The following is an 18,211-nucleotide window of genomic DNA, read 5'->3' as shown; positions in this document are numbered from 1 at the left end:
GTATTTTAACCTCATCTTTCCCAGAGATGGAGGCAAAGATGGAATGACCTCCACTGGCCTTTTCTGGCTAGGCTGTGCTTCTTCGGCTTGGATGAAGGGGTCACCTAATCACAGAGCTCCTTAGTGTTGGATCATCTTGGGGTGAGCTGAGCAGCCCTGTCTTTCCAGTAGGGAAATGGTTGCAGTAAAGTCATCTCCTTTCATACCACCCTTCTCTGCTGTGGGTACATCTTTGATGCACCCGGTGATTTATCTGGTGGTTCCCCCACTAAAGTGGGAGTCCATTGAGGGCACAGATCAAATTTCTGGCTTTCTTTGTATCTTTAATGCTTAGTACAGGGTCGGGTACACAGTAAACACTAATGGGAGATGCGGAGCTAAAACATCCAGAAGGCATTTGGCCAAGTTGGCACTTTGCTGAATAACTAATGCCAGATTGGTGACTGGACACTGGCTCTCACCCTCACATGGCTCCTAGCTATGGTTCTGAATAAAGCTGAGTTCAGGTTCTGCTGGGTGACCTTGGGCAAGTCACTGAACCTCTCTCTCAGCCTCAGTTTCCTCATCAGGAAAATTGGGATAATATAGCTCCTACCTCACAGGATTGTTGTGAGAACCAAATGAGATAACATGTAAACCTAAAGATAGTCTCAAAAGACTTCATTATTATTATTCTTTAATCCCATAACCCAGAGCAAGGATTGTTCCCTTCTTCCCAGCCTAGAATTCCCTTCTACTCGCCCTTCCAAGGATGTCCCATCCTGTCCTTCTGGCTCTCTCGTCCTCCATCCCTCTCGTAGCTCACCAAAGAGGTCCAACTTGTGGCAAAACTGTGCTATCAATCACGTTTCTCTCTGACCCTGGGCCTCTGGACTGAGGGGTCCATTTTCTCATGTGGCGAGTCTGTTTCCTCTGCCAAGGAAAATGACTTTTGAATGGGAGAGAGCTCCCCAAGGAATGGTTCATTGGGAGCTGCTGCCCAGGCTAAGTAAGAAGACGGAGAGGGCTTGGATGCCCCGGACGAGTCCCATGTCACTAGACCCACATGGATCTCTGAAACAAAATCACGCCAGTGACATTTAAAAGACCGCGGAAGACAGGAGAGACCTGACAGGCCCAGAGAAAGTAAATATTGGCTTACTTTGTTACAAAACGAAAAAGGGAAGGGAATGGATTTAGCAAACACTGGTGAGTTTGAGAGCACTACAGAAATAACAGTGACATTTGCTAACCTTTATTAATAGTCTACTTTGAGGTTTGCAAAGCACTTCATGTGGGTTATCTCATTTGAATTCCCACAACAACCCTGTGAATTTAGTGCAATTGTTAGCACTATTTTACAGAAAAAGAAACCAAGTTTGAGAAAAATAAGGTTATTTGCCCATCACACATAACTAGTTAAGGGTCCAGCAAGACAGGGAGGCTCTTCTTCCTGAGTTCAAATCTGACCTTAGACACTTTCTAGCTGTGTGACCAAAGGCAGGTTATTTCACCCTATTTGCCTCAGTTTACTCCTCTGTAAAATAAGCCAGAGAAGGAAATGGCAAACCACTCCAGTTTCTCTGCCAAGAAAACTCCAAATGTGGTCACAAAGAGTCAGGCACGACTAAAACAAACTAAACGACAACAACAACAAAACTAGTAGATGTCTGAGGCAGAATTTGAACTTGGGTCTTCTTGGTTCCAAATCTGACAGTCTACCTTCTCTGACACCTGGAAAAGCAAGGGGCCCTTATGCCTGAATCACCTCATGTCCTCCTGGAGATGAAGTGACTAAGTTCAGGAGAAGGCTGTGGATGTCGTTTAGCAAGATTTGGTAGAGGGGCTCACTGGTAGGAGATGGAAAGATGCCACTTGGGGCGACAGGACCATGATGCAGATTCAGAGGAGTGCAGCCCAGAAGGAAGGCTCTGGGAGAGTCCCCAGGGAGCTGGGCTTGGCCCTTGGCACCTCACATTTTTCTTAATGACTTGAATTAAGGCATAATCAATGCACTCGTTTAATCTACAGATGATGCAAAGCATGGAGGGACAGCCAACCTGCTGGATGTTAGGATCATAAAGGCTCCTGATAGGCCAAGGCAATGGGCAGAATTAAATCAGATGAGATTGTACAACCAGGTTAAAGCCTGGGCTTGTGAGTTTATAGATCTGGGATGAGGAAACTGCTTTCATCAATGCATTTTCCTGGAACTTGGAGAGTTTCCCAGAGTGCTAAGAGTTTCAGTAATGTGTTCGACATCTCACGGCCAGTATATGTTGGAGGCAGGACTCCTGGGCTCTGGGATCAGCTCTCTAGCCTCTAAAGAGGAATTCCCTCCTGTCTCTAGCTATCGAGATCCTTTCCTTCCTTACAAGACCATCCTATGTGTCTCCTCCATGAAACTCCCTGTCCCTCTTCTTCCAGTTTCCTAAAGAACTTTGTCTGGTTTCCTCCTTTGTCCTTTTCATAGTCTGCCTCAGAGCTTAGTTATCTGAGGAAATCTTATTTCTCCTGTTGGACTGTAGGATCATCGAGGATGGGGATGATGGTAGTTGTTTGGGGTTTTTTTTTCGATCTCTTACTTTCTGTCTTAGAAGCAATACTGTATATCGGTTCCAAGGAAGAAAAGCAGTAAGAGCTGGGCAATGGGCATCAAGTGACTCACCCAGAATTACATAGTCAGGAAGTGTCTGAGGTCAGATTTGAACCCAGTACCTCCCATATCCCTCCCACCTGGTTCTCAATTTAGTGAACCACCTAGCTACCCTTGGGATGGTACATTTTTAAAAATCTTTTTATTCTTAGTTCCCAGCACAAGGTCTTGCACATAGTAGGTATTTCTTTACTAAATGATTGCTGAATTGAATTGCATGGTCGAGATAAGATGTGTGGGAGCTCATGTCTGAGCCACCCTATTTTATGAGGCCAAACCCATTTCCCCACCCCTTCCCCCACTTTCTTGGCTTGAGCTGGCTTTTCAGAATTGATTTCCTTCAAGGAAAAACTCTCAAGTTATCAGGAGCTGACTTGGGTCATCACTACTATCCCTCTTCGATTATTAATAGAAGGTTTCCATTCTTGCCCACTCCTGCCCCAAACAATGCTCAGAACAAGGGAGGAGACCAAGACCCTTGGGGTTCTCCTGAGCCCCCTCCCTTGTGAGAATGCTCCTCATCCCCTACTCATGAGCATCTTGGGCATCATCAGAGCCATCATAGAGTAAGAGTTGGAAGGAACCCCAGAAACCACCTAGTTCATTCCATCCCAAAAGTCTTCTACCATTTTTTGGATCCTTGACTCTTAGCACAGTGCCTAGCTGGACCTCCCCTTTCTATCCAGCAGTCACTTCTCCGCCTCTATGGACAGCTACTACTGTCTTCCTCCCATACCCTGGCCAGGCTTCCAGAAAACAGAAGAGCAATGTAGAGCAAGAAAGGCTTCAGATTTAAAGTCCAAAGATCTGGGTTCAAATCTTGACTGACACTTATTAGGTAAATTATCTTGGACAAGCCAGGGGACCTCAGTTTCCTCATCTGCAAAATGAGGAGGTTGGACTAGATGGCCTCTGAGATCTCTTCCAACCTGAAATTGGTGATCCCAGGTTTTAATGGATCTGTTGCTTTGAAAAGCCTTTTAGTTGACAAGCTGTGCCCCTCACAAGGTATCCCAATGTTATGACATGAAGAAACAGAGCCTCAGAAATCAAGTGATTTTCCCTAAAGCCACAAGATGACAAGAGTACAGACTCCAAACTCATTTTCCTGGTTCATAGGCTCTCAGGTTTTGATGAGACCTCAGGGGCCATTTAGCCCAGCCCAGTTTCCAGCCTGAGATTCAGATGATCATATCCTGAGGAATCCCACAATCCAATTGCCCTAACAGGGCTGGGGCAGGGGAACAGAGAGGAGATAACCGCCTTACCTTCTCCTGGGATCCTTGGGTCCATCCTCCATCTGGTAGGGGGGAATCAGAGGCAAGGGGAAAGGGACCCCTGTCTCCTGCTCCCCAGTTCTGGGAGGGCTGGGACTTCCAGGAGGGTAGGAGCTGGTGCTAAAGTCCCCTTGTGGGTAGCCCCCATGGTGCCTAGAATCTGCAGCCCACGCTGCCAGCGCTGCCCTTCCAAGGAGCCCCCAGAGGCACGAGAGGAGTGGTCCCATCATGTCTTGTTCCTTCGTCTGAAGCACCTGCCTTCAGGCTCCAGGTTCCCAGAGCCTTCAAGTTAAACCTCTAAAGGAAAAAAAAAACAACAAAACTCTGAATTCTTGCAACAAAGGACGGAAGAGGCTGTCCCTGGCCCAGCCGCCTGGAAATGTCAGAGGCCACCTAACAATGCTTGGAGAGTTCCTGTGAAGGGGCTTGGGGCCATCTGGGGGGTTGGGACTTGGGGAGAGGGAGGAAGAGAGCAGCCCTGGTCTCAGGTCACAGTTTATTCAGGGACGCCTCTGTCCGTAGATGAGCCCTTTTACATTTATCTGTCAACAGGAACTAGGGGCTCTAACCTCCTTCTCCCTAGGAGACAGGAAGAGGATGTTAGCTTTAGAGTGGCTCCTTGGGCCACCTCGGGAGCCATCACTTCCCAGAGAGGGGATCTGGCCTTGGGATCAGACGAGACCTTCTGCATGGAAGCAGGGTCCATCTGCAGTGACACGACCTAGTTTGAATCCCAGATGTGCTGAGCAAAGGTTGGGGGGGGGGGAGGCGAGGCTGGAATGTCATGGATGGGGATGGCAAATAGGCTGGTTTGATTGGAGGGTTGGATGTGTGAACAGGGCAATGGAAAATCAGCTGGGAAAATAATCTGGCGCCAGATGGCAAAGGGCCTTCAAAGTCAGAGAGCTGGTGTTTGATCTTGGAGTCAAGTAGGAACCACAGAGACTTCGTGAACAGGGTGTGAAATGGTGAGAGCTTGGCTTGAAGCACATCAGTGTGGCAACTGTGTGGATGGACTCTAATGGAGAGAGAGGAGACAAGGGGGCCAACGGGGGCTGTTGTGAGAGTCTAGGCCAGAGGAGGTGAAGGTTTAAGCCAAGAGGGTGGCTTTTCGAGATAAGAAAAGGGAATTTTAACAAGAGAGATCATGTGGACCGAATTGTTCATATTTAGCCTTAGATTAGCTCTGTGGAGTGCGGGAGAGAGAGAAGTGGAAGATGTAAGGTGGCTAACAGGGTGGCTGCAAAGATGGCACTGCCCTCCTCAGGAACAGAGAAACCCAGAAGGGGAATCTCCAGGGGAAACAAAGGAGTTCTGTTCTGGATGGGTTGAGTTTGAGGTGCCCATGGGACGTCCAGGTACAGCGAAAGAGATTAGGGGTTGGGTGTGTAGATCCGGGAATCACCTGTTCAGCAATGGTAGCTGAAGCCAGGCTAGCTGATGGGGACTGAGAGAGGAGATGCTGGTTCACCCACCAAGACAGAGTTCTTTTTCTAGCCCAATCTAGTCTTCAAGATCAGGAGATGCCATGAGTGGGAGTATGCGTGTGTATGTGGGGGGATCCTCTCCAATACCTCCCTGGCACCTACATTGGACTCCAATGGCTCCAGGACCCCCTGAAAGTCAATCTAAAGACTGAATGACAGACATAATCCTGTCTTGGATGCAATGGGACAGGAATAGAGGATAAAGGACAAGACCAAGTAAATCTGGCCTTTGCCCAAGCTTTTCCCTTTGGCTCACTGTGTGTGTGTGTGTGTGTGTGTGTGTGTGTGTGTGTGTGTGTGTGTGTGTGTGTGTGTGTGTGTGTGCCTTGGAAAAGACCTTTCCTTTGGGTTTCAGTATCCTTAGCTGTAGAAGTGGTACAGTACCCCGTATCATCTTATGGCATTTTCTGGGAGAGGACCAATTGGAATCATGGGAAAGAACTTCAATGGGGCCGACTCAATGAGCCCCAAGTGTCTGAGGATCATTCCAGGCACTTGGTTTTGCCCCAAACTTCTTTTTCTATATAATCAGAAGTGAATGGATAGAGGTGGGGAGGTAGACCTGGTCTCTTTTGTCTCCCACCCCAAGAACTGACTAGCTGTGCCCCCCAAAACCTAAGCTACAGACATTCTGATGAGGGCAGAGGAAAGATTTACTAGACAACTTGAGTTCAAACTCAGGCTCTGTTTATTATTACCTAGGCAACCCTAGCCACATTACCTTCCTATCTCTGGTCCTCACTTTATTCATCTGTAGATGGAGAGGCCCCATGGTCTTTAAGTTCTCTTTCAGCTCTAGGTCTGTGATCCCTGAGAAACTTCACGGCCAACCTGGCCCTCGGAAAGGGCAGGATCTCCTAAGGTTCCCATTCTCCAAGGAATTTTTTTTAATTTTTACTGTACTTTTGTTTTATTTGGAAACTAGGCCAGATCCTTTCCATATCCATTCTAAGAAAGCTAATTGAAGCAACAAAGAAAACGTTTTGTATTGCTTTGGAGATTAGCAGTTGCCTATTTTTTAATGGAAACAATCCAATGTAAAAAGTATTAAATCATTGCTTTATTAGTAATCTGGTCCCAACTTCTAAGGAACTGAGCAAAAATGATACTATTCTGGGATCTTATGAGTCTGCTTCTCTAAAAAAAAGAATCAATCCAAAAAAACCAAAATCCAGAATAACTTGTCTGGCGTCCTGAAAGATTTGTTCATCTTCCTTCATCAACTCAACTGACATTTTTAATCCTATGCAAAAACTAAACTGATGATAAAAAGGCTAATTTAGCTTGATCACATGGCTCCATGGGGATATGATTGGGGATGTAGATGCTAAGTGATCACTCTAGTGCAAACAGCAATAATATGAAAATAGGTCTTGATCAATGACACACATAAAACCCAGTGGAATTGCCCATCTGCTATGGGGGTGGGGGGAGAGGGGATAGAAGGAACATAAATCATGTAACCATGGAAAATGTTTCTTAATCAATAAAAGAAAAGAAAAAAGAAAGTGCTTCAGTGTTGAAAAAATTAGCATTTCTGAGCATACAAAATAAAACCCATTTTCCCCCCAAGAGATTACTCATTTTTAGCTATTCACGTTATAATGTTAGGTAGCTCCATCCTTCATATGGCAACCTTTGCTTGCAATCCAAAAATTTCTTAAGGTTTATTATAGGTTTCGAATTTTAACCAGGGTTTAGAAAAAAGATCCCCAACTGGCATGTTCTGTTGTCCCTCTGGGGACATCCAGTCCCACGAAAAAGAAGCAATGACTCACTGACAAGTGGCCAATTTGAGAACCTCTGCATGTATATGTATTGGGGAGGGGAGGTTGGGTCTAGAATATCATTAGAGGTTTTCAAAGAAAGTCTGGATGACCATCTGTCAGGGATCCTTTAGAGGGCATTTCTGCTGGGTGTCTGATCTCTGGGGTCCCTCCCAGGCCTGAGATTCTGGGGGTCAATGAGAGCAAAGCCAAAAAAGGTCAATTTTACTGGGTCTTTGTTGAGGTGGTTCAGAGCAGAGCTGAGCCCTGGGAATAAATGCAGGATGGAGTCTGGTGTTCTCTTAGGAGGGGGAAGGACCACAGGTGGGCTCCCTGGTCACATCCTCCATTTTTCATAACCCTCCAGTGAAAAGGGGTGGCCACCGAAGAGTGGGTTCCAGTGCCCAGGAATAGCCCAAGATTGGGCTAACTTGGGGCAGGGTCCTCAGATGGATCAGGCCAGCTCCCCCTGATATCTCCTGGGCATCTCGGGACCCCATTCTCCTTCCAGGAGTACTTTGCCCTTGGAGGAGGGAATAAGAGCATTGCAGCTTCCAGAGGCTGGCTGGGGGCCAGCCACACTCCTTTCTTCTCTCTCCTCTCTGCTCTGCTCCCCACCAGGCCACGCCGGAGCATTAATATTTCAGCACTGCCTGGCTGCTGGCATTGGCTCTACTGCAGTGCACTTTGTCAATAAGAGACAGCCAGGCAGGGAGGGAGCTAACTGGCCACCAGCGGAGGAACCAAGAGCAGCAGCAACAGCATCCCGCTCACTTGGACTGCACTGAGCAGGAGGCTGAGGAGAGGCTGATCCTGCCCCACTCCAGGAAGCCACCATGGATGTTTTTAAGAAAGGGTTCTCCATTGCCAAGGAGGGGGTCGTGGGGGCTGTGGAGAAGACCAAGCAAGGAGTCACTGAGGCAGCTGAAAAAACCAAGGAGGGGGTGATGTATGTGGGTAAGTGGGGAGAAGGAATGGGGGGACCCTCAGCCTCCTCCTTTCTCCGGGGCTTGGGAGGAAGAGTGACAGCTATTGGGGGAGCCCCTCTCCTCAGGGGTTCAGGCTGTGGCACCCCCAAGGATGCTGAAGCAGGCTGCAGAGGGTGGGGACCTCTCCCTGTAAGGTCCAATTCCTGCTCCTCCCAGCCCTCCTCCAGGCTCCTGGGTTGTTCATGAAACCCCGGTTGTGGGGTCATTAAAAGGGGGGCAGGAAGTAGGAGTGGTGATGATGCTGCCTGCCCTCTGCCCTCCCAGAGGCCTTCCTGGGTCCCTCTGGCTTAGCCCCCCCCCCCCCCCCCCAGCTCTGCTTCAGTCGAGGGTTCTGGGCAGCATTTGGGCTTCCCCGTGGGGAAGGGCCAGAGAAACTGGGGCTGACTGAAGAGGGAGAGAGCGGGAGAAACTGGGCTCTTTGCCATCAGGGCCACGCCCTAGAGCGCTCGGGCTTCTGGAGTCTCCCAGGACGATGGATGGGAAGGTCGCCGTCTTCCCTAGAGCGCCGGAGCCCCCAGGAAGCAGCTCTCCCGTGTGGACTCGTGTGCAGGGCCTCCGTGATTCACGTGCCTATCGGGGGAAGGAGGGAGCTGAACCTCTGGGGATGGGGGCTGCGGGGACATGTACATGCTTTGCAATAATGGAGGGTCCTCACAAAATCCCCTTCCCTGTCTCTCCTCTTTCCGGGGGGCTTCCATCGGCCCTAGCCTCAGCTTTGCTGCCTGGACCCTTTCCTTTGAGATCCCACAGGCGGGGGGGGGGCAAGGCGGGAAATGGGGGGCCTCCCGAGCTTACAGAGGAGTCCGAATCCGGGTGTCCCGGTCCGGCCCTCACTAGCCACGGGGCACAAAGCCCGAGTTTCCTCTTCCTAAAAGGGAGACGGAGATCCTCGGTGTTCCCTCCCTCGCCCGCCCGGTTATTATTGTCTTCGCTGCTTCTGGTGTCTGGGCCTCTTCCTCCGAGGCGCTTCCTGGGGGCAGCGACCTGCTCCACTCCTGCGGATGGCTCCAGGAATGGCACGTTGCTCTAAGCCCATGTGGCCCTCCTGCTCCTCCTGGCTCACACCAGGCACCTGCAGCTTCCCCCAGCCTTCTGATATCGCTGGCTTTGTCTGCAGCGTTGGGGGTCTGGGGAAGCTGGAGGAGAGGTCCCTGGAGGGCGGGAATAGTCAGAGCTGAAGTTCCGCCATTCCCGTCATCCCCCATTATCCCGGCTCCTTGGTGGCCACAAAAAGGGCAGCTTCCCGGGATTTCGTGACTCAGCTTTTCCTCCACTCACTCATCTTGTGGAGCACAGAGTCTTAAGGAGCTTCTTTCCCTCTGCCTAGTCACTCATCCAGGGGCCATTTAGGTCAGGCCCCTGCCTCAAGCCCTACTAGCAGGCAGGACTTGGAGGACCCCGAGGAACCAGAGCCAGGTCCGTGGACTCAGACTGCTGGATCCGATAAGGGACCTTAGAGAGCACAAACTGAGAATGAGAAGGGTCAGTGGCCTTCCCCAAGCTGGACAGATCTGAACCCAGGTCTTCTGACTCCAAGGCTAATGGTTTTCCCACTGCACCATCTTGTTGATGCTCTCCGTTGGGGCTAGGTGGGAGGAGGAGGGGACAGGGATGTTCCTGAGCTCAGGGGACCAGACAATGACAGTCCATCTGGCTCTCTGTGGCAAGTCCCAAGCTGAAAAGGAGTTACAGCAGTTCCTGGGACTAGGGTGAGAGTATTTAGAGAGATGGATCATGAGGAGGGTGACATGGAATTCTCTGGAGGGGATGGTACCCAGTGTGTCTTGGGGGGAGTGGTAGGATAGCCTAGAAGTTGTGCCTTGAACTGGTTCTACTGCCCTCCTCCTTTGGGGTTTAGGCTCTTTCATCCTGTCCAGGCTTGTCCTTTGGGGTTCCTCCAAACCCTTTGATATAGCCTGGAGTTCCCCCAATGAATGAATAAGATTGTGGATTGAAGAAGGGATGTATTGGTTACCTTATACACATCATTCTTCACACTGCTACCCCAAGAGAGAATTAGACTTGGTCATCCCCTCTTCAAATGCCCCCTGAGGGGGCTAAAGAGGAAGGATCAGTTACCTCCTCCTCATTTCAGTATCAGTCCCTTCCAGACTCTGTCACCCTATTCACTGTCCCCACCCTGTCTCATCTCCTGTCCTTCTCCCCATCCATCCTCTATTTCCTTACTTCTCTGCATTCACACTCCATTTCAGTTTTCTGTTTCTCTGTTCCTTACACTGTTCTCCCAATATTTGTTTGCTTTTTTCTTATTTTCCCATTCTCTGTCCATCATCTACCTCTCTGTTATTTCCTCTATCCAACTGATCTTGCATCCTTTCTTCCTCCCATCTTTCTGCCCCTTCCACTCTTTAATAGCTGCTCATCTCTCCATCTTCCATGTGCTTGTCCCTCTAATCTCTGCCCTGTGTCCCTCTGAGCTTTTTCTGACCTTTCTCCCCTTACTGCTTAAACCTGAACAAAAAGTTCATCCTCCTGTATTATATGATATTCTTTTTTCCTATGCTGGGAACACAGAAGATGCACTAGCGTAACAGGAAGAAGAGATCAAGCCTAGGACTCATCGCATACCTGGAATGTTCTGAGAATTAATGCAATATTTGCTTCCTTTACAGGGACAAAAACCAAGGAGGGTGTAGTACAGAGTGTGACCTCAGGTAAGGAGTTGGGCCCACCCATGACTCGAGGGAGAGTCACTGGGACTCTCTCTACAAAGCTGTCTACTTCAAATCCCAGAATTCCCCAGAATAAGGACCATGACTTGCTTTTCTGCCCTGGAACCCCCTCTTCCTTGTGGCATTCACTATCATTCTGACCTGACTAGGACTCTGGCCCTGGGGAAGTAGGTGACCCTTCCTCATGATTTCATTGGCATTTGGAGACTGGTGCTCCTGGGGCCCTCTTTTTAAAAACCAACCCTGTCTTGTAGGGCTGTGGGTGAGGTACAGCCCTGTTTATGTGGACTCTTTCTCCACCGAGATCAGAGTGAGAGGAGTGGAAAATATTGAATCTCTGTAGCTTCTCTCTCTCATCTCAGCCCCACGTCATCTGGCCCTTTGCTCCCCTGAATACCCCTTAGGGGTGTCATCAGATCCTGCCCTCAGGTGAAAGGAAGATCTAGAGTGCAAATAGGTGGGGGAAAGTCATATCTGGGGATCGAAATTGTGGAATCTCTTGCTTGAACATCATCCCTGGGAGGACTGAACACACAATTCAGTGTCCAAGTGACCAAGCCAAGGTTGAATTACCATACTGTGATGGGGACTTTTTGGGGAAGAGCCCCTTCCTCTCCCAGGAGGGGAGGAGGGAGAATTCTGGAAGGAAAATAACTGAAGCAAGAGAAATGTTTTCTTTCTTCCCCAACAAGTTGCTGAAAAGACCAAAGAACAGGCCAACCTGGTAAGCGATGTCATGGTGGCCAGTGTGAATACCGTGGCCAATAAAACCGTGGAGGAGGCAGAAAACATTGTGGTGACCAGTGGCATCGTTAGGAAGGTGAGTTGTCTCTGCTCAATATTTCAGAGAAGTCATCAGTCCTTGAGGCTCCCAAGAAATTCCAAGGGGCTTCTGGCCAGAAGCTAGCTATGGCCACATGCTAGATGAAGCTTAAGAATGAAATGGCCTCCATCTCCTCAGTGCTTGAAGGTCAACAAAGCTCTTTTCTTCACAACAGCTCTGCCAAGTAGGATGATTATTCCTAAAACTGAGTTCCAGAGAAAGGAAGTAGTTTTGCCCACAGCCATATGGCTGGGCAATTCAGGGTTCCTTGAACTAGGACCACATTGCCTTTCCCCCAAAGTTCTTTCCAAACCATTAGTTCTCACAGTGGCTCTGCTATAAACTTCCTGTGTGGCCCTGGACTATGAGCCTATGATTCCTTTGAACCTTACAGCTAACCTGCTTAGGGGCAATGATAAAGATTATTATCTTCATTGCACTTCTGGGGAAACTGAGACAGTTTGTCAACTTCAGAAGCAGAAGTGGAACCCAGGTCTATTAACTCTCAGTCATGGAATCATAAGAGCTAGATGAGCCCTCAGAGGTCATTAGGTCCAACTTCCTTATTTAACAGATTAGGAAACTGAGGATCCAGTGACATTAAATGGTAACACAATTAGTGAGTGGCAGAGTCTAGATTGGTAGCCTGGGAAACAGTAGATTAACTCTTAAGGCTTTTTATGGCACTCTTTTAAAATTGGTTGGAGAGGAATATCATGGTGGTTCCAAGCTTCCCTGCTTCTACTTTGCCATCTTGGCTCTGGACTCTCTTAATCGTTCAGAACAGAAATCACTATATTTATTAGGTTATAAAAATAAAAACTTGGGAAGATTTTTTCCTAGAAAATTAGAATCAGCATGCATTTCCTCCACAATATCCCCAACAAGTGGTCACCCTTCTTGAAGACTTCAAGTGATGGAGAATGCCACCAAGCAAGTCTTTTTCTCCAAACTAAGCATTTCTATTTCATTTCACCAATCTTTAGAGTCCTCTTGCCACCATCCTCTCACCACAACTTTCTCTCAGCTGTTCCAGCTCATCAATGTCTTTTCCAAAATGTGGGCTTCCCAACTGAACACAATTGGCTGGAGGTGGTTTGATCAGAGAAAAATACTCTAGAATATTACCTCCCTTCTTTTGGACATTGTGCTTGCTTAATATACCCTACGATTTCATTAGAGAGGAGTCTATTGTTGGGGATAGTTTGCCAGACTGATTCAGGAGCCCTGGGTTCAGATCCTCCTCAAACACTTACCAATTAGGTAAGTATTTAATCTCTCTCTCCCTCAGAATCATGATCAGTAAAATGTGGTCTTAGTGCCCCCCCATGTCCATTGAAGCCCTAAATCTATGGAACCCCTCTGAACTTCAGACAGCTTTCTAAAATAAGTTATAGATACCAGCATCTTGCAAGCGTAATAAGTATGTTTTTCTCTTCTGCTCCCTCCCACCAATCAAAAAAGGGAGATATCAGATGCTTTGCTGAAATCCACTTTTACTAAGTTTATGGCATTTCTTTGATCTGCCTAATAACCCATTTGGTGTGTTTTAAGGAAAAAACAAACAAGCAAACAGCATTTGGTTCTAGTAAGGGGCCCCATTCCACAGGGCAATTTAGAGTCAATTATTCCTTGAGGAAAGAATCTGAGGGTCAGATAAAATGGAATAATAAGAGTTCACACCTCTGTATTTCCAAAGTAGTTTCTTTAACGCAACTCTCAGAGATAGTGAGCATATGTTTATCCCCATTTTATGGATGGGTCACTTGAACCTCACAGAGGTTAAGTCTTTTGAACGGGGTCTCTTCATCTAGGAAGGTTCTCATTTGGGACTCAGATCTAGAGTCCTTTCCTAGAGCAGTTAAAAAGGCATTGTTCTCCCCAGATCTCTGTGAAGGAGGCAGTGTATGGACCCAGAGTGCTTCATGTTACAGTTTCTAGGATCGCTTGGGGTTGACACTCCCTGTCCATGTCCATCCTTTTACCATAAGTGATTTCTTGGATCCCATTTTTGGATCCTTCTCTCTAGGCTAGGTGAACCTGGAGAAGTCTGAACCTCTCCAAGCCTCAGTTTCTTCATCTGTAAAATGGTGATAATACCATCCACAGTTCTTACCTCCCAAGACTGTATGAGACACAAAGGAAATAATGTATGAACTACTGTTTAGTTGTTTCAGTGATATCTATCTCTTCATGACTTCTTTTGGGGTTTTTGATTGCATGATGGACCTAGAGTTAGGAAAACTCATTTTCCTGAGTTCAAATTCATCCTCAGATACTTACTAGCTGTGTGACCCCAGGCAATTTACTTCACTCTTTTTGCCTCAGTTTCCTCATCTGTAGAATGAGCTGGAAAAGGAAATGGCCAAGCACTTCAGTATCTCTGCCAAGAAAACTCCAAATGGGTTCATGAAGAGTTAGATATGATTGAATGATAACCACAAAAATGTAGACCATTGTTTGCACTCATGTTGGCACCGTTCAGCTGTCTTAAATGCCTTTTGTTTCCATTTTCTTCCATGACTGTGGATGAATTTGCTATAAATATAAATGAGTAGGGGGCTGGAGTAAGGGAAAGACTCCTGGGCTGGGAGTCAGGGAATCTGTGGTTCTAGGACTGATGAGGAAGAATGGATAATCAGTCTGGGGTTCCAAGTCAGGAGTGCCCCAGAGAACTCTTTCTGTACCGCCTTCCTCCACAAGGCACCTGAGTATTGTGGCTCCACCAGGAACACTGAGGACCTTGTGTTCCCAGGCATTGGTGCCCTAGTTACAGACACAGTTCTGCCCAAGGAAATCCCCCTGGCTGTGCTGCCCACAGCAAGAGACCTTGTCAGGCTAACAGCGAGCCTCAGATGAATTTGAAAAGGGACTTCAGGGTGAGAGACTGGATTAATTAACCCCCAGAGGAGATGTCTGCCTTGGGACCAAGAACCCCATATTAGCTGAGCCAGGATTTTTAAGGACCAGGCAAATAACCATCAATGTTTGTTTGAGGAAAGTGTATTGAGGAGATAAATCTGAGCTGGGAGTCAGAAGATCAGTGTGTAGGGAGACCCTGCTCTGGATACCTGTTGGGCCAGGAAGGAGGCAACGGGTATAGGGAATACCTGGCTAGGAAGAAGAAGAAGAAGAAGAAGAAGAAGAAGAAGAAGAAGAAGAAGAAGAAGAAGAAGAAGAAGAAGAAGATGAAGATGAAGACAAGAAGGAGAAGACGACAAAGGAGAAGGAGAAGGAGAAGAAGAAATAGAAGATGAAGAAGAAAGAAGAAGAATAGGGGCAGCTAGGTGGCTCAGTGGATGCTCAGTGGATAGTCAGATCTGGAGTTGGCCTTGGGTTCAAATTTGGGTTCAGATAGCTGGATGACCCTGGCCACTTAATCCCCATTGTCTAGCCCTCCCCACTTCTGTCTTGGAATCAATATACCATATAAATTCTAAGATGGAAGGTAAAGATTAAAAGATATTATAATAACTCAAACATATATGACTTTAAGGTTTGCAAAGCCCTTTGGTTTTTTTCTTAATTGACCCACAGAGGCAGGTACAGTTTGAGCTCCATTTTGCAGATGAATAAACTAGCTGAGAGAGGTAAAAAACTTGTCCCTCTGGTCCCAGGCCCTCCCAAGGCTTGTTCCTTACTTTCTACCCTCTTTATCTGGAAAATGGGTCTGATGCCAGGACAGTCAGTCCTAGGATCCCAGATCTGTACAGCAAAATACTATAAATCAAAAGACTGAAAGCACAAAGTTCAGTACTAGGAAATACAAAGGGTCATTGTTCTAGAGAATCAAGTCTTCCACAAGGCCTTTTCCCACCCTTCATTTACACATCCACCACATCCCTCCGTAGATATAAATACTGTCTGGTGCCAATGAATCCTGACCCCCCCTCCCCCACCCCCTGCCCCTTCTGGCAGAACTAGGAGCATTGGGTGACAATTTTAGAAAGAAGGGTTTAGACTTGATGCCACTGAATCCCAAAATGGCCTTGGCTTCATTGGGTGGGTTGGCCATTACTAGACATCTTCATAAGCTGGATTCCCATTTGTCAGGGACACTATCAAAGGCATTCCATAGTGAAGTCCCTCTTTGATTCTGCCATCTGAGTGGGTGCAGAAGTGCTGCACCCCTTGTTTAGGGGAGAGCTGAACTCAGCAGATTGCATTCTATTTGATTCCATTTGCATTTAAATGGCTGCTTGCAGAATGGGAGACTGAGTGGAGATTGTCTCTAGCTCAGAAATATAGTATGTGCATCTCTCCCTTTCTTTCCCTATATCTCCCTCCCTCCCTCCCTTTCTTATTGCTTCTCTCCCAGATTTTCTTCTCTGCCTTCATCCCTCCTATCTCTGTTTCTCTTCCCTCCCTGCTCTTCTGCCTTCCTTTCTCCCTCTCTCCTCTCCTTCCTCTTTCCTTCTGTCTCTAGCTCCTTCCTTCTCTTCTTATCCCACTGCCCTTATATCCCTCCCTCTCCCTGTCTCTCTTCCTGTCTCCCTTCTTCCCTCTTTCTATTTCTGCTTCATTTCTCTCCCTGTCCATCTGCTTTCCTTTGTCCTTCTCTCCTCTCCTTCTTCCTTCCTTCTCTTTCCATCCCTCTGCCTTTATCTCTCCCTCTCTTCCTGTCTCTCTCTTCCTGCTTCCCTTCCCTCCAACTCTTCCTTTCTGTCTCTCCTCTTCCTTTTCCTCACCCTCTCTCTATCCCACTCTTTCTCACCCTTCAAAACACACCCCTTGAGCCCTGTGTACTACCCAATCCCTCTGGGCTCCTGCCCCAAACCCTTCTAACCAGCTGCATTCTTGTTTCCCCAGGAGGACTTGGTAAATCCAGCCCAACCTGAGCATGGGGCTCCGGAAGAGCAGCCAGCAGAGGCTGCAGAAGTTACTGAGGAGGTAGGGGCTCCAGATGCCTTCTTTCCCCTCTCCCCAGGGCTCGACAGGTTTTCCCTCTTTAGCCCTCTGCTTCCAGCCTCTTGGGCCTCAGTGACAGCAGCAATTAGAGGAGCAGAAGAGAAGGGCTTTCCTCCCTGTGGGCCCTTTTCTCTCCTCCTCTCCCCCTTCATTTTGCCCTGATTCATTCTTTGTCTTCCTCTCACCCTGGGCTGTTATTGCTGTTCAGTCTTTTCCCTCTTATTTGACTCAGGCCCAGGGCTCTCTCTGGGGCATCCCTGTCTCCTTTCCTACCTCCGAGACCTTTCCATGCCCCCAATCAGGATCCGGCTGTAGGTCTAGAACTTGAATGAGGGCTGGGTGGAGGTATAGCCTCAGGGGAGTAACCTACTCAAAAGTGCTCTGGAGCAAAGGGAATGAACTCCCACTGGACCCCACACTCCAGCTACCCCACCCAGATCAGCCTTAAAGGAGCCCCAATCCTAGCCATAGACTGACCGCCTCGTCCCGGCTGAAGGCTGAGCCTTTTACCTGGTCACACACTGGCCTCTAAACCTCGTCCCCAAATGACCCCCTACTCTGGCCCCAGAATGGAGCCCGATGCTAGTCCCAGACCAATTCCTGATCTTAGCGGCTGATTCTAAGACAACACAAGCCACAAGAGGAGATGGGGAGCAGGGCTGCCTCATGCGCATGCCCACTGCCTGAGACCCAACCCGGGGATGGGGTCCTCCAAATGGCAGAGCTAAGCCTTCGCCATGCATGTAGAGGAAGCAGAGAGCTTGTCCTCGTGTGGACGGGCAGCTCACTACAGCCCGTCTGTGACTTATTCACTCTCTCCTTCAGGTAGAGGGCAGCGGAGACTAGCTGAAGAGCCCTCCTGGAGCCAGGCGGGGGACTGTGGAGCCTTTAGCTGACGCTCACCTTCTTCCCTGCCACCTCCCTCGCCCAGAGCAGACACCTTCTCAGACCCAGATGCCTTCCTCCTCCCCCGTCCTTGATTGGGCAAACACATCCTGCTCCGTGTGAACATCAGGTTCTGGAGCCTCCCTATCCGCCCATCCATGTGGATATCCTTGTTACTGCCCTCTCCTTCCCTCCTTGTGCCCCCCTGTTCACGTTGACTCTCTAGATGCTGGGTGTGCTTCATTTATTTATTTAGTTATTTATTTACAAACGATACCAAATAAAACTGCCGTTGAACTAGGCTTCCCCGCTGGCTCTCTGGACCTCTCTGGCTTCCTCCTCCTCCCATCCCTTTCCCTTGTTAAAAGCTCGACACCAGGTAGCATCAGGGGAAGGAGGAAGGAGTTTGATTCCTGCTATTTCTTCCCAGTCCTAGAACCTCGGCCACAGACTGACCCCTCACCTGCCACTAATTGACCTCAGTTTGTATCATGAAGCTGGGTACATACTGATCGTGGCCTCTACTCCGGCCACAGACCGACCCTTAGTAAGGCAAATCTTAGTATGGACAAGAGGGGAAGATGAGTCCAGGAGACGAGACAATAGGACGAACTGATAATTTTCCTTTATGTAGTCCCTGAAGGTTGTCCAATTACTTTACACCCATGATCTCTTTTGCTTCTCTGCAGTTGGGCAGCCCAGTTTTTCCAGTAGAGGCGAAGGTGGGGGGTAGCTAGTATTCTTTCCA

The 18,211-nt window shown here is 48.3% G+C and overlaps 2 protein-coding genes across 3 annotated transcripts in view; one reads left to right on the top strand and one right to left on the bottom strand.

Moving 5' to 3' along the window:
* The window catches only part of MMRN2 (multimerin 2), a 45,373-nt gene extending 41,086 nt beyond the window's left edge, over nt 1-4,287 (bottom strand). The window contains exon 1 of one of the 2 annotated variants that reach the window (XM_007478031.3): nt 3,904-4,287. In XM_007478031.3, coding sequence (XP_007478093.2) covers nt 3,904-4,142 — 239 coding nt within the window. In that variant the 5' untranslated portion in view covers nt 4,143-4,287. The remainder of the gene's footprint in view (nt 1-3,903) is intronic. The other variant, XM_007478030.3, reaches the window with a different exon arrangement.
* Nucleotides 4,288-7,269: 2,982 nt separating this feature from the next.
* On the top strand, nt 7,270-17,765 carry SNCG (synuclein gamma). The gene is made up of 5 exons (XM_007478210.3): nt 7,270-8,122; nt 10,788-10,829; nt 11,540-11,667; nt 16,480-16,560; nt 17,404-17,765. The coding sequence occupies exons 1-5, from the start codon at nt 8,002-8,004 to the stop codon at nt 17,422-17,424; spliced, it is 393 nt and encodes a 130-aa protein (XP_007478272.2). The 5' UTR covers nt 7,270-8,001; the 3' UTR covers nt 17,425-17,765.
* The last annotated feature ends 446 nt before the right edge of the window (nt 17,766-18,211 follow it).

The sequence above is a fragment of the Monodelphis domestica genome, chromosome 1 (assembly GCF_027887165.1).
Source record: "Monodelphis domestica isolate mMonDom1 chromosome 1, mMonDom1.pri, whole genome shotgun sequence".
In the NCBI taxonomy this organism is placed as follows: domain Eukaryota; kingdom Metazoa; phylum Chordata; class Mammalia; order Didelphimorphia; family Didelphidae; genus Monodelphis; species Monodelphis domestica.
The sequence above is the reverse complement of the archived record's forward strand: the minus strand, read 5'-3'. Positions and strand labels throughout refer to the sequence as shown.